The sequence below is a fragment of the Halyomorpha halys genome, unplaced genomic scaffold (assembly GCF_000696795.3).
Source record: "Halyomorpha halys isolate HHAL.00 unplaced genomic scaffold, Hhal_1.1 Scaffold28.1, whole genome shotgun sequence".
Taxonomy (NCBI): Eukaryota; Metazoa; Arthropoda; class Insecta; order Hemiptera; family Pentatomidae; genus Halyomorpha; species Halyomorpha halys.
Genome location: NW_027110130.1, coordinates 745,179 through 764,321, shown reverse-complemented (window position 1 = coordinate 764,321; position 19,143 = coordinate 745,179). Strand labels below are relative to the sequence as shown.

Sequence of the window (19,143 nt, the reverse complement as noted above, 5' to 3'; positions counted from 1 at the left end):
CATTAATCTACGGTCAACTATCTACACCTTATTTATACATATGATTTTTTTTTTGATTTTTTTTTATGTATTTTTTCTCAAAACTGGTCAAGACTCCATTTGCTGGCACATATTCATAGGAATTTTTTTGTTCTGGGTCATATTTCCAATAAAATTCCTAAGGGTTAGCCTTTGTTATTTTTTTTGGGAAGGGGGGAAGGAGTACCCTGTTTATTATAGCACAACAAAAAATTAGATAAAGGGTATTGTTCTGGTCATTTACATACTTAGAAAATCCTGCACTCTTACCCCATAAAATGTCACGTCAAAAATATTCGTTTCCAATAATCTGAATTAATAAATAAAGTTCTTCATATTTACATATCACAATTCACAGAACTATTTTTATTTCCATTTACCTTTATTTTCTATTAGGTAAAGCATTACTTAAGTTGGCCATTGAAATATCATCAATTGGATTAATTTAGAGAATTTCAATTTATAATTTAGTCAATAAATAAAACCCCAAAAACATCGTATTAGCTACTATATGAACAATAAATTTATAAATGTGTGTAATATTAAAAAACAATAAAAATCAATTAAAAAAATAAAATAAATTGATTCTTACGAGATGAGAGATCAGGAGGATATCTGAAGCTAAAAATCCAATCATCTTCAACTTTCAATATTCTTCCAGTGATTCTAGCATAGAATTCATAATTATCACGGCCAAAGAGATTGCACGCACCAAAATTATCAATCATAAGTTTCATAATCCGTGTGGCAACCTACATGAAATACATACAACATACATGAAATTGTTTTAAAAAAAATACTGTATTCTACATTATTAAATACATCTCATATTTAAATACTTACAATCTACTTACTAAAAATCAAATATTATCATGCTTTAAGAAAATAAAATGCAAAAGTTAATTAATGAAGGAAAAAAATTGTACATACAATAAGCACGCATTAATAATATTAAAATAGAAAACAAAAATATCTAAAATATATTTTACACTTTCTATACTTTTCTAATAATAAAACTATTTAATTCTAATCTAAAATTTATATTATAAACTTAGTCAATTAGTAACTCAATTATTCGATGAGAAGAAGCAAATGGGATGAACAGAAATCGTTTCTTAATTTCAAAAAGATTCTTGGAAAGATAACGCTCCAAATAAACTTTTAATTTGCCAAGCGATACAAGAGACAATTACAATACACTTGGTAAGGTGGCTTAGTTTGGTTGAATAGATGAATATTTTAATGTTATATGCATTTGTAGTTCACATATACCCAATGCTGCCTTCACAATTACTTTCATTGAGGTAAAAAATGGACTTCCTCTAGCCATGGTCTTGCAACATTTACAATCATCGAATTCAACTATTAAAAAAAATTATTTTAACATTTAAAATCACATAAATACTCAACTCATGTTTAAATGGATTTAAAAATGTTTTTTATTAATAAAATGTACCCAAATGCAATTTTATGCATAAAAATTAGGAAATTGCCAACAAATTTTATATAATTATTATCTAAAGATTATAATACAAAACTTAAGTCTTTTAACACCAATTCATCTAAAAACATTTAATCATGACAAAATAAAATAATTGTATCCTCGTATCCATATGTACTCATAATATTTAATAGAATAGCGATCGAATTTTTCATATTTTTTATTCTCATTTAAATATATTTATTATATTTATATTAATTATATAATAATATTATATAATATTAATTCATATTTATATATGAATTGATATTCATATATTCTGTTCACATTTATAATATTTCAACCATCTCCGTAGACATAAAATATCTAATCCTAACACAATTTAATAATCACAAACTCTAATAGAATAACAACCTAATTTTTCATATTTCTTATTCTCATTTATATGCTTATGCCGAAGTTTATGTTTTGTTCATGGCAACGATTCACATTTTTGACAATTTCAACATCTCCATATATATAAAAATATCTCCACAGTATAAACAACATCCTGGGTAGCCAAGTGGGTTTAGGTGCTTGCAATATACCTGTTGCAATGTTACCTTTAATTACCTTAAAGCGATATTGAAGAAGGTTAACACTTGGATGTGTGACTGCCTGGAATGGGTGACCATTCATGACAGAAAGCCACACTTAATTCCTTACAAAGTACTGGACCCCTGACCGTTCATGGGTTGTAGTGGTACAGATTTTAATTTTAAGTTTTTATTATATTTTTTTACTGTTCCATGTTATATTTTTGTATTGTCTCTAAGAGTTTTTGAATTATCCAGGTTTAATCCTAAGTTATTGAGGTGTAACATGAAATATGGGTATTTCTGTAGACCTATTCTGAGCCTAATCAGTATGACCTCCTCTCCATAGCATCTACGGCTGGAGGTACCCCAGGGCTTGATGTCCTTTTTAATAATTTTTAGTTTATTCCTTGGGGTTTATTTATTTCTGATGGAGTTAAAATTACTTTTCCCTGTCCTGGGAGCACGAGTGGTTCTCTAAAAATAGTATAAATACATTAAAAATAAAAAAAGTAGTTGGAAGGTCGAGTGGTAGCCATGTTTCAGCCCATCTCATTCCAAAAACTTTTTTTATTATAACATTAAATACCATCATTAAGGATAATTAAATAAAATTGAAGATAATAAAAATTAATCCCTCCCTTATATGGTGAAAAGATAAAAATGGTTCTAACAATAATAATTGCTATAATTATTTACTCCTCACTGATACAACCGAAATAATAATAAGTAAATTCAGAAGCAAAAATTAATAGAATGTTTCAATGAACTATGAAACATGGATTTTTTTTTATTAAAAGACAAAATTAAAAAAATCTATCAGAAGAGCATTTATCTTTTTATAGAAATTCGCTATTATTTTTACAAATGTATAATTTCATTAGTAAATTCATTTTTTTTTATTTATTTATATATATATATATATATATCATTAGACATTCATAAAAATTTACACTTTTTGATACATTTATAAAATTACTATAAATCAGAACATTTCTTTTTTTTTCCCATATTAGTAGAACTATCAAATATAAAATTTCTTAAAAATGATCTTTCTTGTACGAACATTTAAACAAGCAAACAACATAAAATTACATGCGTTACCAAAACTAACAAATTACTTATATGAACATATAATATATAAACATGCATACTCAAAAGTTGTAATAAAAAGTAAAATCTAAGCTTCACTTGAATAAACCACTTACATGAACTTCAGCCTATATTGGATGAGCAAGAACAAATAAGCAAATATATACAAGTTGCATATTTACAAGAGCAAACTATAAACCAAAATCCCTTATTTACATTATTAGACAAATTAATTCGTTCGACATTATTCAATTATTTCAAAACTACAAATTCAGCTTTATATAACAATTGATTTTTAAAGCTTTACTTTGAGAGTATTTTGTTTATCTAATTTAAAATTCACAAATAGGGATAATTTAGAATAAATTAATTAAATAATTTTTTTTTATACATATTTTAGATTATATGTGATAAAAATATATGTATATTTATTTTTAGTGAATATACAGTCAAACCTCAACGTATATTAGGCTTAAAGGTTCCTTGAAAATATATAAATAGAAGAATTACAACTTTTAGTTCTTTAACATACAAATCTGAAAGAAATATACTAGAAATAAATATAATTAAATGTTAAGGATTGAAGTAATTTTTTTTTAAGTGCAATTTTAAAGCAAAAATGTTTAGAATTAAATACTTTTTTATTTTTGTATTAATATTTATTTCTTTAAAAAATTTACAAAAAAATAGATCCATATAGCAATTTAAAAAGCACATATAGACAAAGGAAAAACATCCATCTGTTAAAGTTTGTGTGGAATTTTAACTAAAAAAATATAAATAATGAAACTTATAAAATATAGGTTATAAAAACAATGATTTTAACAAGTCAATGGTTTAAAATAACATTACAGTATTTCTATTAAAGAAACAAGGCAATTGTAACAACTGTGGTTTGGCGTTACTCCTAAGGATGGAATATCGAAAGAAAAATATCGATATCGGTTGGCAATATCAATATCGATATTATATCGGAACTAAAATATCGAATTCCTTTTTTTAGCTTTTCATAAAATGTTTTATTTTTTCTTATAAAATATCTATATTTCTTTTATACAAAATATCGAAATATGGTTCCTAATTTGCCATATCGATATTAGTAACAAAATCGCATTTTTTTTTTTTTTAAGTAACCTATATTCCGATATTATCGGTTACTCGGAGACAAAATATCGATATTTCGATATCGATATCGATATCCCATCCCTAGTTACTCCCTCAAATACTAACCAATTAAACTCTTCCTGCCAAAAATATTTTAATCTTATTTCGCTATATTTGGAACATGTCCCAAGAAGTGAAAGATGTCTTTTCCTTTTCATAGGAGTTACAGACTGGGCAGTTAGTTATCCATACTGTCAGCTGTCCACGGTTTCACACTTAAATTGAGCAATGCTGCTCTACTACGGAAAATCGACCGCATAGATCCCAAGTCAAAATTATCATCTAAATAAGGCATTGCCGTGAATCAAGTACTTAATAGTAGTGATTATTTATATATAAAATGTGCATATACATGTTAAATAAAAATATAGATTTTATAACTTAGGAGCAAAGGATCTATTTATCTAACTTTTTTTTTAGAGGGGGGAGGGGTATATACAGAGCTCAAATCAATCTAAGTTCAGAATAGTTCCACTACTTCTTTTATAGATGAACTTTCTGCTAGTTCAATTTACGGTTTATCACTATACATCAATTCAGCTCTTAAGCTAAAATTATTTGAATTTCAATAGAAGAAAATATAAAATATAAATAACCCTATTTATTTTTTTGGTTTTAAACATATTTTAGATTTTCCGTTTTGTTTTTTCTTCATTTACAACAATACTTAATAGAACCAGGTTCAATAAAAATGTTTTTTATTATAGGAGTTTACCTTATCTTAGATTTAATTTCATAATCTAACCATTATCTTTGATTTAACTCTCCTGAATTTTGGCTAATGCCTTGAACTAAGTCAAGTTATTCTAAAAGTTCATCGTTTTCAAAAGCAAGAATTGAGTACTTCTAAATTTTATTTATTTATTTTTTTTAAATAATGAAATTTCAATGTTTTATATTTCTAATGATTGGAGAAGTTTGTCAGGGGGTGCGGTCAGCAAAGAACAACATAAATAAACAAAACCCTATTTATTTATTTTATGCCGACGTTTCGACCTGAGTTTCAGGTCTTCATCAGGGCTATAGAACAAAAGAGATAACAACATTTAGAGTAACATACAATTGAAAAGGAATAGTATACAAACAAATTTAGAATTATACAAATTATTGAATTAAATCATAAATGATAAAAATTGATAACTGATAATTGAATAGTACAAAATAGTGAGTGGTTTTATATCTGAATTACATTGTGAGTATTAACTTATATACCTATACTAAATATATATATATACAATAGGAAAAAGTAGTATATGGAGAAAGGGAAAGAATCACTCACCACCACCCCCCCGACAAACTTCTCCAATCATTAATCTACAGTCAACCACCCCCCGACAAACTTCTCCAATCATTAATCTACGGTCAACTATCTACACCTCATCTTTTATATTTCTAGATTAATAGGTTGTAATTTTTTAATCATATTTAATTAATAAAGAGAGAGGTTATCTAACTTCAATAAAATTTTTGTTTAGTATGAAACATGTAAAGTTTCAGAAAAAAAAATGTATGTTGAGATTTTATGTAGATAGAAGTTCATTAAATAGAGGTTCAACTATATATTCATATATGTACCTAATATTTAATATCAGTTATATTATCATAATACTTTTTATTAAGAGCTCCGGATTGGATTTATTTTGAGGATTTTAAATCAAAAACAAATACTAAAACATTGATATTAATGAAACACCCTAAGCAACATATATCATTTCGTGCAAGTGAACTTTTCAATAAATAAGTCATATAATGTGCTCATTATCATTCTTTTACATAGGACAGATAAAGATCATGTACTGAAGTCAGTTATTAAATATATAAATATGTATACATGTTTTTAATAAACTTACTTTGAAACGTAAAACATCCTCCATTTTGGCCGTTTTCCCATCTGAAACACAACTCTGAAAGAAGCTAGGGGCGACAGAAACGCCGAGTGCTTCAGATGTCATTCCAGTGTTGAACTTTTCAGCATTACTAGCTATCACTCGAAATGTTCCAAAGAGAAGAACCAATAACCGCTGAGTATACTGAGGCAGTGAAGTTATTAACCTAAAAAAAAAATTGAAAATAAATGAATCTAGCGAAGATTTGCGCAAGTGCCTAAAAAAAAAATAGAAAACTTTATTTAAAAAAGAAATAGATCAAGATTCAAAACTCTATGGGAGTTTTGAAATGATATATTTTTTGGAACTCAAGCTCATATTCTACTATTTTTTAATGTCTTCTTTCTTATTAAAAAATTCTAAAGCTGTATATAAGTCACAGAAATTAAATTCCAGAGGAAAGCTCTCGGTAAAACTAGATTTGTCTTAATGAGAAACAAACAGAATAAGGGAAGAGACAGGAGAGGAACCGCCAATAGAAAATATTCATTGATAAAAATTAACATGGTTTTATGGGAAAAAAATTGCCAATAAAAAGATTCCAAAAAAGTATTTTGGAAGACTGATAAAAACGACCGTGCGGGCAACCAAGGAAAAGTGGGAAGACCTTAAGTCAGATCTCGCAAGAAACAGGATAAGGAATCAATAAGGAATCACTCTTTGTGAAGTCAGAAAATTGACAATGGACAGAGAGGAGTTTAAGATATCGATCAAGGCTATCCCCACACCATAAGGTACATGGGCTGGTTAACGAAGAAGAAATGATATTCTTTTTATTTGCTCATCTTCAGTTTACTATTCCTGTGTTAAGCACATTACTTCATCACTTAATTGCTTAAGGTAGAAATTTTGAGATATTTAAATTTTTCTTCACATAAAATGTTTGTCAATGTTTCTTCTATGGGCTAAGCCTTGTTTAATATTCAAAGTTTTTGTCTTTAGTGATACCTAATAAAGATAGATAAATGTTATCATTACTCATCAATATAAATACTAAAATTATTCACTGTTTACTCCTTTCAACAAATTTTTAATCTAATATTAATAATGGACCCATGGGCTTTATTAATGTGTAAGGGGTCCCATACATGGTTAATATTACTGAATCAGTAGCAAATTTCATCAATATAAAGACTGTCTGAGAAAATCATAGTCATTTATATGCTGTACATGTAATACAATAAATAAAAGAGTTGGCAGCATTGTTATACATAAATCCAATGCATAAGACCCCACTGGTACTGACACCTCATTTGCCTGAAATAGCCAGGAAGATAAAAAAAATAAATAAATAAATAAATAAATAAAAAAAAAAAAAAGGAGGGGGAGAATGTCATAATAATATTGACAGCAATAGATTGACTAAATCGACAGAAATCAAAATTATTTGATTTTTACCGAAGCTTCTTCAATATTACTGCACGTGAATACAGAAATACTAAACCAATATTGTATGCTTAAACATAAAATAACTTATAATGTAAACAATTGATTAACAGTTAACTGGTAGTTTTATGGAGATTATTATTTATGGACTGACTCATAATCAAATACAGTTAATTGTTACAATAAAATGAGAATATATTTTTATTAGTTAACATATTTTGTTTTACTAAAAAAAAAAATAATTCTTATAACATGAAAGATTTTTTAATAATGAATGCTGAAATGTATATAATCTATTAGATAGTGATAAAAATAATAATAAAACTGTATTTAAGATATAAAATTTAAATGACCTTATTATAATATAATGAGAGAAAATATTTTAAACAATCAAATTGTTTTCCTACAAACACCATTGAGTTGACACCTATAACTGGTATATCATATATATTTGTTTAAAATGTTATATACAAAAAAAAATGGAAGTGCTAATTCTTTGACAAGACACATCAATGAAGAAAGCAAAGTAGTAACCGACAGAACACTGATAAAATTTTATTGACACACGCAAGAAGCACGTTTAATAATATTGATTCTATAAGATTGACAGTTTAAGGGACTCTATATACTCGAGATAAAAGACTGAACTCATGAAGTAGATACCAAAACACATTTCCTATTGTAAAAAATTTTCCATCACTAGAAAAAGAGGATTCACAAAGAAACAAAATAGACTAAAGCATATAACAAAATAAATTATAGAAAATTAAAAAAAAAAACTTAATTACTTGTATCAAAAAGTTTTGTAATTCTAAAATACATTTTATTACTCTACTAGGTGAATTTTAAAAGGAAGGATTTTTCAACAAAAACTGAAAAAAAAGCAGGGAAACATATTTATATGCACTAAACCAAAACATTAATTAAAAATTTATGAATAATGTCCTTTCACTACTAATAAATTTGACGATTTTACAGAATAAAATTTGTTTTTTCTTTACAAGCATTTCCTTTTAGATTTATAATGCACTTTACTTTTTTTTTTAAATAATAATTATTTTTATTAAAAAATTTATATTAATTCAAATAATTGATGGAATATTCTTAATTGAAGAAAATTTAATAAGGTTCTATAAAGCAATTATTTAACATCGCATATTTTTTTCAATCTACTAACACGCTGTGTCCAGCAGCGTAAGGTAATCATCTTCCACTGAATCATTAATTAAGCTTAAGAGAATAATTATGTCCATTACCTCATCATGGCAAAAGGTGGCCTAATTTTAGCCTTGATGAAGGAATTTACATTCCTTAGCACATTCGAAGTTGGTTTTACAATGAATTAATCAATATTTTCATAGAGAAAGATCTTCTCATAACAAAAACAAACAATGATAAAGGGCAAAAACATGATTAATAATAAACATCATGAAAATTTAATGAAGCTAAATAACATTTAAATTAAATAATTTTATTAACTGTATCTAAATTTTGGAATATAAAGAATTTATTATTAAACAAACGATAAGATATTTTGATTTGTAAAATATTAATTTATTTTTCGAATAAAATATAGATAAAAAATGAAAGGAAACAATAATTACTTTTGAATTTCATTACGTTGCTCTTCAACATTTTCCATTTCAACTATCGTAAACAACTGCTGCTCATTGTTACGTCCAAATATACCACCAGGAATTTTCCTTAAGAACTTTTTCAGAACAGATGCAATTGTGTAAACAGAGAATTTTTCCATGTTAACCAAACGCCCAGTTTGAAGAAAATGAATAAGTTTCTTCATATTACCAAGGTGACCTGGTGCACGAAAAACATCTTTCTTCACGGGGGCTTCTTTGTTCAGTTTTAATATGAGAACCTGTTGAAATACAAATGATCCACTACAATAGTCATTAAAAAAACATGAATGACAAATAAAGTGGGACAGTCCATTCTTTACAGATATGGTAGGCAGGAAATTGAATAATGGACATGGAATACTTACTAATAAAGGTCCTGGAATATCTTTTTTGCATACTTCTTCAAGTGGAACACCAAATTTCACCCTTTAAAGTTAAATGAATAAGTTTTTTTTTTTTTTTTTTTACAATAAAAATATAAAATTCAAAATAAATAAACTTATTGAATGAATGGTTGAAAATATCAAATCTACTAACTTTTCCAGTCTCCTGGGATAAGGTACATTGGGTTGGCCACAGGAAGTAACGACATTACTAAATGTAGCAGCTCTGCGATGCATTCTTTCTGCCCAACTTGTCATCATATAACTTCATCCATCCCTCCTGTAATACAAAATGCATATGTATCAGTCAATAAAATCAAACAATGCACTGAAAGAATCTAAGATATCTCTTATCATCTAGTTGACAGTTTTATAAAGGAAAGGATTCCCTAGCATAATAAAAAGTAAATACAACAGTTTAAAGTGATAAACAATATGATAAGGAAAGATAAGAAATCCAAATCAAATACTGATCGTCAACTAAATCTATGTTAGATACTGGAAACTACTAATGCTGAGAAAACTGTAGACATTAGCTAACAATGCTACAAATAATCGTAAATATAGGCTTAAATAAAAACCTAACAATAATAATTTTCAAAACATACAATATATCGCGTTAATATGCATTTTAGAAAGGAAAAAAAATCAGCTAGCATGGCAAAACATATTATTTTAAAGTTACTTACAACTATATTATATACGTCCCTTAAAAAAGAAAATATATTATAAACAAAGGTCTGGAAGCAGGAGTACAATAAATTAGAATATAAAAATACAATGGTAACGCCCCTTAATACTTACTTTAAAAACCATTGGGGGTTGTATTTCCAGGCGTTATACCTGTTGTGATGAATAAGAAACGCCTGTTCGTTGGATCTATCACATATAATTCTTTTAACCTGATCAACATTTTCAAAAGGAAGACGACAATACAATTAAGAACGTACACAACGAAAAAAAAAATCGATGAAGACCTACATCCCGTGAATAGGACACGAAGAGCCGCCAAGACCGTGCCCTAGTGTCAAATATTCCAGTCGCCCAGTCTCATTAGGTCAACTGGCGGGCCAATGTTGCCAACCAATAGAAATTAATTCACGACTTTACCCTACATAGAAATTGCTTCTTATTTAAGCCACTATTTTGTTAATTCTTATCTAAATGAAATAATTAGTATAAATAAATTTAAATAATTTTTTTTGTTGAAAACTAATCAACTACGTATGTGCTAGTTTAATTAACTGTAATTTCAATAACATGTGCTAATCGATAGTGTAAGATGAATTTAGCATTGAAACCAATATTTATATCTGATTTTTATAAATGCCTAACAAAATTAAAACCAGGTTACAGCGCCAAGTTTGCAAGAAATTTTGCCGATTGCGGCAATACAATAAAATGTAATTACGACTCGGAATGTGAAAAACAAATAAATCAACAAATAAACCAGGAACTTTACGCGAGTTATGCCTATTTGTCAATGGTATGGTACTTTTAAAAAAACAAATAGTAGAAGTATCTAATTAGTTGAAACTTAACCTAGGTTTATACTATTGCGTCTTGCTTTAACAAAACGTCGGGTGATCGTGTCCCTGTGGTTGCGGCAGCGTTTTCGAACCCCCTCTACAATTTGAGAAAAATACCAAGAATTTGCTTCAAACCAACCAGTATCTCTTGTGCATACACCATGGATAGAAAAAGAATGTTGCTACATTGTGCATGAGAAGCAGAAGGGCTGTTGAGTAATGACAGTTTGCCCATTTAACGACAATAAACACCATAAGTAATTTTTCCGATTCCATGATAAAATGAAGAAGTACTGAAAAAAATCAAGAGATTGATCCCATAGTACTAGCTGCTCCTCAACCAGCTGGATCAGCCTGTCCTCCCATTTTATTCCCTAAAAACCACTCATTTTCAAAATACAATACAAGGGCTGTGACGGTTGGACGTCGTGATGGGGCTTTTGGACGGCGGCCCGCCAACAACGTCGGTAGAAAATGCTGGACGTTGCCGCGCCCAATAACTACACTTCCATTTGTTTCCTGTGGTACCAGCTTAATAGCTCAAACAGAAAAAAACACCGCGTCTGGACGCCACAGTATAAACCTAGGCTTAAAGGTCCAAGTTCCGTGGATAGTGATAGTTGCAGTCGTTTGCTGTTAGGACAGTACCGTCGTACTATCAGGATTTTTTTTCAGTTGGTAGTGCTATCAATTATCTGCATGTGGGCAGCAGCTGACTGCCATATACAGACCCTTTTACAGTGAACTATCACACCTTATAAGCCAGATAAGACCTACTTTACATATAGCTTATGAACTTTAATGTTTCATGTTTGTTATTATGGTGACAGTTATTGTTTGTTTTATTGAAACATTAGTTATCTTTATTCATTGACCATTAAAGGTCAAATGTTAGTGAGGATAGGTTCACTATCGGCGTAAAAAAAAACAGCGATATCATTTTTTCTCAATGTTATAGTATAACTTGTTCAACAGTGTGACGGAATGACAAATAACAAACAGGAAACATACAAGTTTACTGTTATAACATTTGTGTTTGAGGTTAAATAGCTTGGCAGTTTACAGTAAAGGCGTCTTCATGTGGTAGTTAGCTATCACTCCTGCACATTATTATATTACCAAAAATCAAGTAAATCCTTAAGTACGACAATAATATCACAACAGCAAATTTCAATTTTTACGATGGGAGTGACTGCGACAGCCGTTACTAACACTATAACCGTCATCTTGGAACCTGGGTTTTAGAAAGCTGCGATATGAGCTCATAACGATTATCTATTTTGCAGGCCTATCACTTTGAACATCCCATGTTAGCCCTCCCAGGTTTCTTTAGCATGTTTCTATTTTTTTCAAAAGAAGAAACAGAACATGCAAAAAAACTTATTGAATTTCAGAATAAACGAGGAGGAAAAGTTATTTATTGTGACATAAAAGCATTTGAGGATTGCGACTGGACCCCTGAATCGTCAGTTATGAAAGCGATCGAGTTGGAAAAAACGGTCACGAACGTAAGCTAAGACATTTTTGTTCATCTTCTAAAACTACATTACTTTCATAATACTTTAAGAGAGTAATAATCCTGCACCCTCTACATCTTCCCCCAATTGATGGTGTTGTATGGCCAGGTTCCCAAATCGCAACCTTCTCCACTCCATCCCAAACCCTGTCTTTTGCAACACCCAGTCTGTCGACCATTACAAATTTAACAACATCCAACTTGTATGCATCGAGGCATATAGTTCTTTCGTTGTCCCTATTCCTGATTATTCCTCAAAGCTAAGAAGTTACAAGAATCTTATTATTTTTAAGTTGGCTCAAAACACTCCTGAGATTGGGACTCTTCTCGGTCTGACCTAACTACGCATCCCAAGAATTTCCAAATATTATGAACAAGTTATTTTTCGAGCGTTAAGAAATTTGTGTACAATAATCGTAAGTCTCCATCCAAATTTCGACCCTGGTAACAAACTACAACAAGGCGAAGTTTTCATGACAGTTGAAAATCTACCTTATGTTGGATCGACGTTTCTTAAGCTTGATTTTGAATCAGCCTAGACACGTAGCTAATTAGCTGCGTGAGGTTTTCAATACCATCTTATTTTGGTTTAAAAAAATACCTCTCTTTATAGGTTAGTTCGTGCAAAAATATTTGGAAAAAGTTTGTATTTGTGAAAATCAGCTAATGTGGATGACATAGTTGTATTAGTAAACCATGGGTGAAATCTCCAATTCAACCTCAAAAGCCCAGAAGAAGAATTGCAGCTGTTAAATATTGAGATTAGCATTAGCATAACCAAAATAATTAGAATAGGAAAAGGGAAAGAAAGAAGATACCGAATAATACGACTAAAGGAAGAGAAGCTGGAACATGTTAGCGATTTCAAGTACCTAGGGACCTACCTTTACAAAAACTCCTGGATAGATGGAGAAGTCCGAGAAAGAATAAAATTAGCCGACAAATGCTTCCATTCACACAAGCACAATAAAAGATTAAGTTTATCCCCTTACTGATCTATGCCAATGAATCCTGGACTACTACCTCAAGAAATAGAAACCTAATTTTCAAGGATTGGAAAAGAGGTTCTTGTGGAGAATAAAGGGTAAAACAGGAAGTGACAAAGTCATAAAAACTGCTATTGTGTATGGTTGAACGTACTGTAGAAGGAAATAGGCTACGGTGGTTTGGTCATGTAAAAAGAATGCAGGGGGAAAGAATGACGAAATTAACGTATGAAACAAGAGTAGATAAGAGATGGTCAAGGGGAAAGCCAAAAAAAACACTAGGGATAGCACTGTCGAAGAAGCGGTCCACAAAAATGGAATTGATTGGTATAGGCGCAGTCAGTACAGGATCGAGCTCCTTGCACTGAAGAGAAATGATTAAGAAGAAAAATTTCTATATAATAAAAATCTTACGTCGGTACGTACTTAATTGTAATCGTTGTCAAGACAACTCTATTTTCGTGGAAGCAAGATCCCTACAAAATCCATAAAAATTATTACTGCATTATCATTTATTTAATTATATTTGCGCAGAAAATATTGATTACAATTCATTCCCCATGCTTTTTACTGAAACAGAGTGGAACAAGAAAGTAAATGATAGTCTTGTTCCAACTTAAGTTGTGTCTATCATCAAACTGGATGGCGCTAGCGCAATAAAGGGGGATGGCATACCAAACCCTTTGTTTCAAATGTAAAGTTGAACTAAAAGTGGGGAGTTGCTCAGATTTACGTTGAAGTAAATAGAAATTTCTTCCATTTAGCTAATTATGAAAAAAATAACGTTCATTCATTTGCAGGTATGAACAGATAATAAATTATAGTATTTCATCGAAGGTATTTAATAGGATTTATCTCAGAAGGTATCGATACTGCGTTTTCATTCTTATACTCAGTGTTATCACTATTAGAAGGAAAGTAAGAATAAAATATAGGCCAGGATAGAGATGCTAGAACAGACAGGAGGTAACCGAAAGGCAACCAGTCATTCGACGTAGCCATAAATATGAACAGTCGTCAGACATAATTAGGATAAAGTTACGCCAGCGAAGGCTACCAGTTTCCTGATTTAGGGGAAACAGGCCTCACATCTTGTAGTTGTTTAAAAAAAAATGGAAGGACCTCAAGTAAAAGGTCCAAAAATACTTACAGAAATCGAAGATATGTCCTAGTATAATCCCGAAGAAGCGTAAAGGAAACCTTTTATCAATCTCGTCAGATGGGATCTACAGTTCTGCATGTACTTATCTCAAGTTCATTAGGAGTTTTAGAGTGTAAAATCCAATAGTCATCAAAGCCAATACTTATCTCAAGTATTTTTTCGGAATTGTTTGTTCAACATCCTTCCCTTTCTCCTGCAAGCTCTGAGGACTGGTTCCCCTTAACCCTCCCACCCGCCAAGTCAGGAGACTCGTACCCTCTTCCAGCGTAACCTATTACTTAACATCTGGAGACTGATTCCTTCCAGCAATGCAGTAACGCCGAAAGACAGATGCCCTTACGGATACCCCTCTCCCCATCTATTCTAGCTTATATCGCATTTCTACATACCTTCAGACATTAGTAACACTACAAAATATTTTCTCAGTAAATACATAGGCATTTCTCTTTCAAGGAGTCCTTTACACCTTTTTCCTGGCTTTTACTTTGTAGTTTTATAGAGTTCTGAACTGATATTTCCAGTTCAGACTTAAATTGGGAGAACGATATGGACTGGTTCAGTAGAAAGCGCCCATGCTTCTTTTGCTAGTCAATCTGCTTTATCATTGGCTGCAATTCAAAAGTGGCAAAGTATCCACTGTAACACGGTCGCGAACCATTTATTAACCCCTTCTTTCGAGACGTGGGTTGCTGCAATTACGAGTCAAAAATAATACATGTGAGAGGTAAGGGTTGATACAAACCGATGTCAAAACAATTGCTTTTACCTCAGTGTCGAAATTTGTTTTATTTCCCGATAGACCTATATTCCCTTTAGTCTGTGGAGACTAATACCCAGAACAAGTCATTCCTAGGTCTCTATCACAAGAACCATGAATGTACACCTGAATGTACAGGGACCTTGTAAAGGTTTGCTCTAGTATTAACATTTAGTTCCAAAACTTGCACCTAAGCATGGCCCCAACATTGATATTAGTCAAAACTTATGTTGCAAGTCTATTATATTATGTTTTTCAGTGATTAAAACCGTCCATTAGGCAGGTTTCTCCTTCTCTTCCCCAATTTGTACACTATTAAAACCATTACTCCTAAAACTTCAACTTCTCCCTCTTTATAAGCTATAATGTATTTTTAAAATTATATTTCAAGAAATTATCTTAATTCCTTCTATTTCTGCTTAGAGGTATTCAAGTATTGATTTTGTAAGGTGAAAAAGATGGTGATCGATAGAGGTCACAAAGAATATTGAATAACATTTTGACTGAATCTTTCATCGTGGCATTGGTCCTCTTTGCTAAATTTGGTTGCAATCGATGTATTTAGCGCGAATTTTATGTCCTTAAAAACAATTCCTCTCATTTTGTAATTCTAAATGCTGTGTCTGATTGGTTAATTGTAATAGATTAATTTATAAACACATTATATATTAATAGTTAAGTAATGAACTTAAAATTTTGTCAAAGCCTTTTCAATGTTTTTAGAGCTTACATCTCTTGCATTCAATAGCCTCTAAACAACTTGATTGTCATTTATGTGACTTTGTGGAAGGTGAATATCTTAAGGAACAATATTTAGCAATAAAGGAATTACATAGCCTACACTCACAACTGAAGAGGTTAAATGATGGAGTAGGTATTCACCTCCTTGATAAAGAGTTATACAAGAAATTTAAAAATAAAAAAATTGAATAGTGAAAGTTATATTTTTTCTCTGTTTATCCCCTGTCTGATAATTTACAACATACGGGATTTTGTACAGGTAACTGACTTCTTTTAACTGTGGGAGGGTTGTTTTCATTCTATGGGACTGCTACAGAATAACTGTGCCGCTCCAGATACAAGGTTGCTCAGCACTTCAACTCCTTTAGCTACAAACAGCCCCAATCAGAGTTATCTTCTTATACTAATAGTAATACTGTTCTAAACACATTGGAACTAAATTTATGGGCTTCAGAGAACTTTTTCAAATACTAAGATGTCTATGTAACCTAACTGGCCAATTCTCACTTTATTCCTAATAGCTGATCACAGTGAAACTTTCATTTAAATGTATTAAGGCTTTTATAAGACTTTGATACAGTAGGTCTCAATAAGTCATTAAATAAAGAAGTTAAAAACCTACAGCGAGACAACTGACATTGAATATAATAATTTTCAGTATTAGACTGCTGGTATATTTAAAAAAGAAAATCTGACAGACATGGCCTATATATTAATGGGCACAAACAAGTGATAAATATGTATGAGGAGATGGTTGAGGGTGCGGTCACAGAATAACAGGAATGAGTTAAAAAAAATTGGTATTCCCAAACGTTACCCTCTCACTATTATTCCCACCAAAGTTGGCTATATCACAGTCTCTGAAGACTAAACCTTGGTTTATTTATATAACAATGCTTAAGAACCATAACACCTTCCTATATAATTACCCTCACCCTGTGTTAAATATAAGATAACAACCAACATCCCTTTCCTTAGAACTTCCTTTGAAAAAATCCTTTACCATTCAAGCTACCTCATTTTGGAATTCCTTATCCATATCGATTCGTAAAGCTTCCTCCATAACATCAATTATATATTTATCTCCTTGACTATCAATCTTCTGTAAACTTTAAAATAATAAATATCAATACAAACTTGCATAAATAAACATATTTTGTTTAAATTTTATATATAATTATTATTTTATTTTTATATAATTTTGTTTATCAACATCTAATATAGACAGATGAACAATTATGAAATTGCTCAATTTGTTATTCTTAGCGGACCAAGTGTCCCATAATAAAGATTGATTTTTCATTTCATTTTAAACAAAGAAAGCAACAAAAAAAGTCATGAATGAAACTCATATGAGCAAAACAGTGAGTTTATTTGGTATGTTTGCTCAAGTTAATACGTGTATTTTACATAGTAGTTTACAACTTTGTTTTAATTTAGCCCTGTAAAGTGTGGCGAAATGTTGGTTAATAATACACTATTTGTCTACTAGTTTGAATACCTTCTTAAACCACCCAGTCTAACTAAAATTTAAAAAAAAATTCCTTTTTATCAATTAAGGACATAATAATAAAAGTACCTGTTTTATATATCTACATTATATATTAATTATAAAACAGTGTTAAAGAAAAAAATATTGTTTACACCTTCCAGGGGGCAGAGGTCATGCCCCATATATAGATCCACTAGTGCAGTTCTGTCCTAAATTTGTTATAACTCAAAGTTCAATTTCATTGATATTCCCATGTTCTGAAAAGCTGTACAGCTAGAAATATGAAGATGATCGGGGTTGCAGTCAAAAAGGAACAAAAAATAATTAACCACTATTTATTTGCCGTCTGATATTTACAGTAGTTGTTAACTATTTTTTACTGCACCTCGACCATCTCCTTTATATTTTGCAAAATACAATCATTTTATTATTTTATATGTAATAATAATGTAAGCGTATATAATGTTATTATAGATATTTTATTTATTTATAAATTACATCATCAATGGTAGGTAATGAAAACCTTACAACTCTATCCGTCAATAAAATGAAAAACACTATGAATAGGAACTGACTATATCAAAATTAATTAAATATTTACTATTTTATACATTTTTTTGTAATGCTATTTATTCAGAAAAGTATGTATTGACCAGGTGATTATTGGTTTTTATTACCTGCCACCATGATTTTTAAAAAAATAGCAATGAAATAACCAAATAAAATAGAAGTTATTTACAACATGTATTATTACAATTACAAAGACAGCACCCTATACATTTTGTAGAAAGTAAAAAAAAAAAGATATCTACATAATAAACACTGAACAATCATGAGACAGTTAACTATTTTAATAAATTCATAAATATAATTTTTTAAAATTAAATTATGACACTGAGTTTAACTATTCTATTTCAATTGAACACAAGCTTTTTAGGTCGCTAGTAAATTTAACAAGGATGGTAATAGTTACAGAAAGAGAAAAGGAGTTATATACATTTATATTTAAATCTAATAAAAAAATAAAATATGTTACTCCATTAAAATACAACATATATTCAATAAATAGTTTTGTATATAAATTATTTCCCTGTTTAAACTGTAGATGTATACAGAGATGGGCAAAAAGTAGTTATAAATATACAAATAACTACAGCTAAAATTGTCATGGATACAATATTTATTCATGAATGAACCATTAATAAATAATTTTTTGTATCCATGACAACATTAGCTAAAGTTTTATCCAACTCTGTATGTATACACTGTAAGATAACCACTACATTATCTTTTCAACTTATAAGAATACTTCTGCGTGCATAACTTGTATGTAATTTAATAAAAAAAAACAAAAGTACATAAAATAATCAAGTTTATT

The 19,143-nt window shown here is 29.9% G+C and overlaps 2 protein-coding genes across 3 annotated transcripts in view; one reads left to right on the top strand and one right to left on the bottom strand.

Annotated features, from left to right (window-relative positions):
- RhoGAP71E (Rho GTPase activating protein at 71E) overlaps positions 1–10,728 on the bottom strand; it is a 32,711-nt gene extending 21,983 nt beyond the window's left edge. Inside the window, exons 1-6 of one of the 2 annotated variants that reach the window (XM_014425349.3) lie at positions 10,387–10,728; positions 9,737–9,862; positions 9,565–9,625; positions 9,167–9,438; positions 6,141–6,342; positions 611–770 (exon numbers count right to left, since the gene is read on the bottom strand). In XM_014425349.3, coding sequence (XP_014280835.1) covers positions 611–770; positions 6,141–6,342; positions 9,167–9,438; positions 9,565–9,625; positions 9,737–9,843 — 802 coding nt within the window. In that variant the 5' untranslated portion in view covers positions 9,844–9,862; positions 10,387–10,728. The remainder of the gene's footprint in view (positions 1–610; positions 771–6,140; positions 6,343–9,166; positions 9,439–9,564; positions 9,626–9,736; positions 9,863–10,386) is intronic. The other variant, XM_014425341.2, reaches the window with a different exon arrangement.
- Positions 10,729–10,831: 103 nt separating this feature from the next.
- LOC106683713 (soma ferritin) lies at positions 10,832–16,489 on the top strand. Its single transcript, XM_014425360.2, has 3 exons — positions 10,832–11,068; positions 12,398–12,619; positions 16,256–16,489. The coding sequence occupies exons 1-3, from the start codon at positions 10,865–10,867 to the stop codon at positions 16,463–16,465; spliced, it is 636 nt and encodes a 211-aa protein (XP_014280846.1). The 5' UTR covers positions 10,832–10,864; the 3' UTR covers positions 16,466–16,489.
- Positions 16,490–19,143: the final 2,654 nt, after the last annotated feature.

What these genes read in the sequence shown, in the direction of transcription:
- LOC106683713 (XM_014425360.2), top strand. Translation starts at nt 10,865, where the DNA reads ATGAATTTAGCATTGAAACCAATATTTATATCTGATTTTTATAAATGC. An exon ending in GTTATGCCTATTTGTCAATG is followed by an intron (nt 11,069 to 12,397) that starts GTATGGTACTTT and finishes TCTATTTTGCAG; the next exon opens with GCCTATCACTTTGAACATCC. An exon ending in TGGAAAAAACGGTCACGAAC is followed by an intron (nt 12,620 to 16,255) that starts GTAAGCTAAGAC and finishes CAATGTTTTTAG; the next exon opens with AGCTTACATCTCTTGCATTC.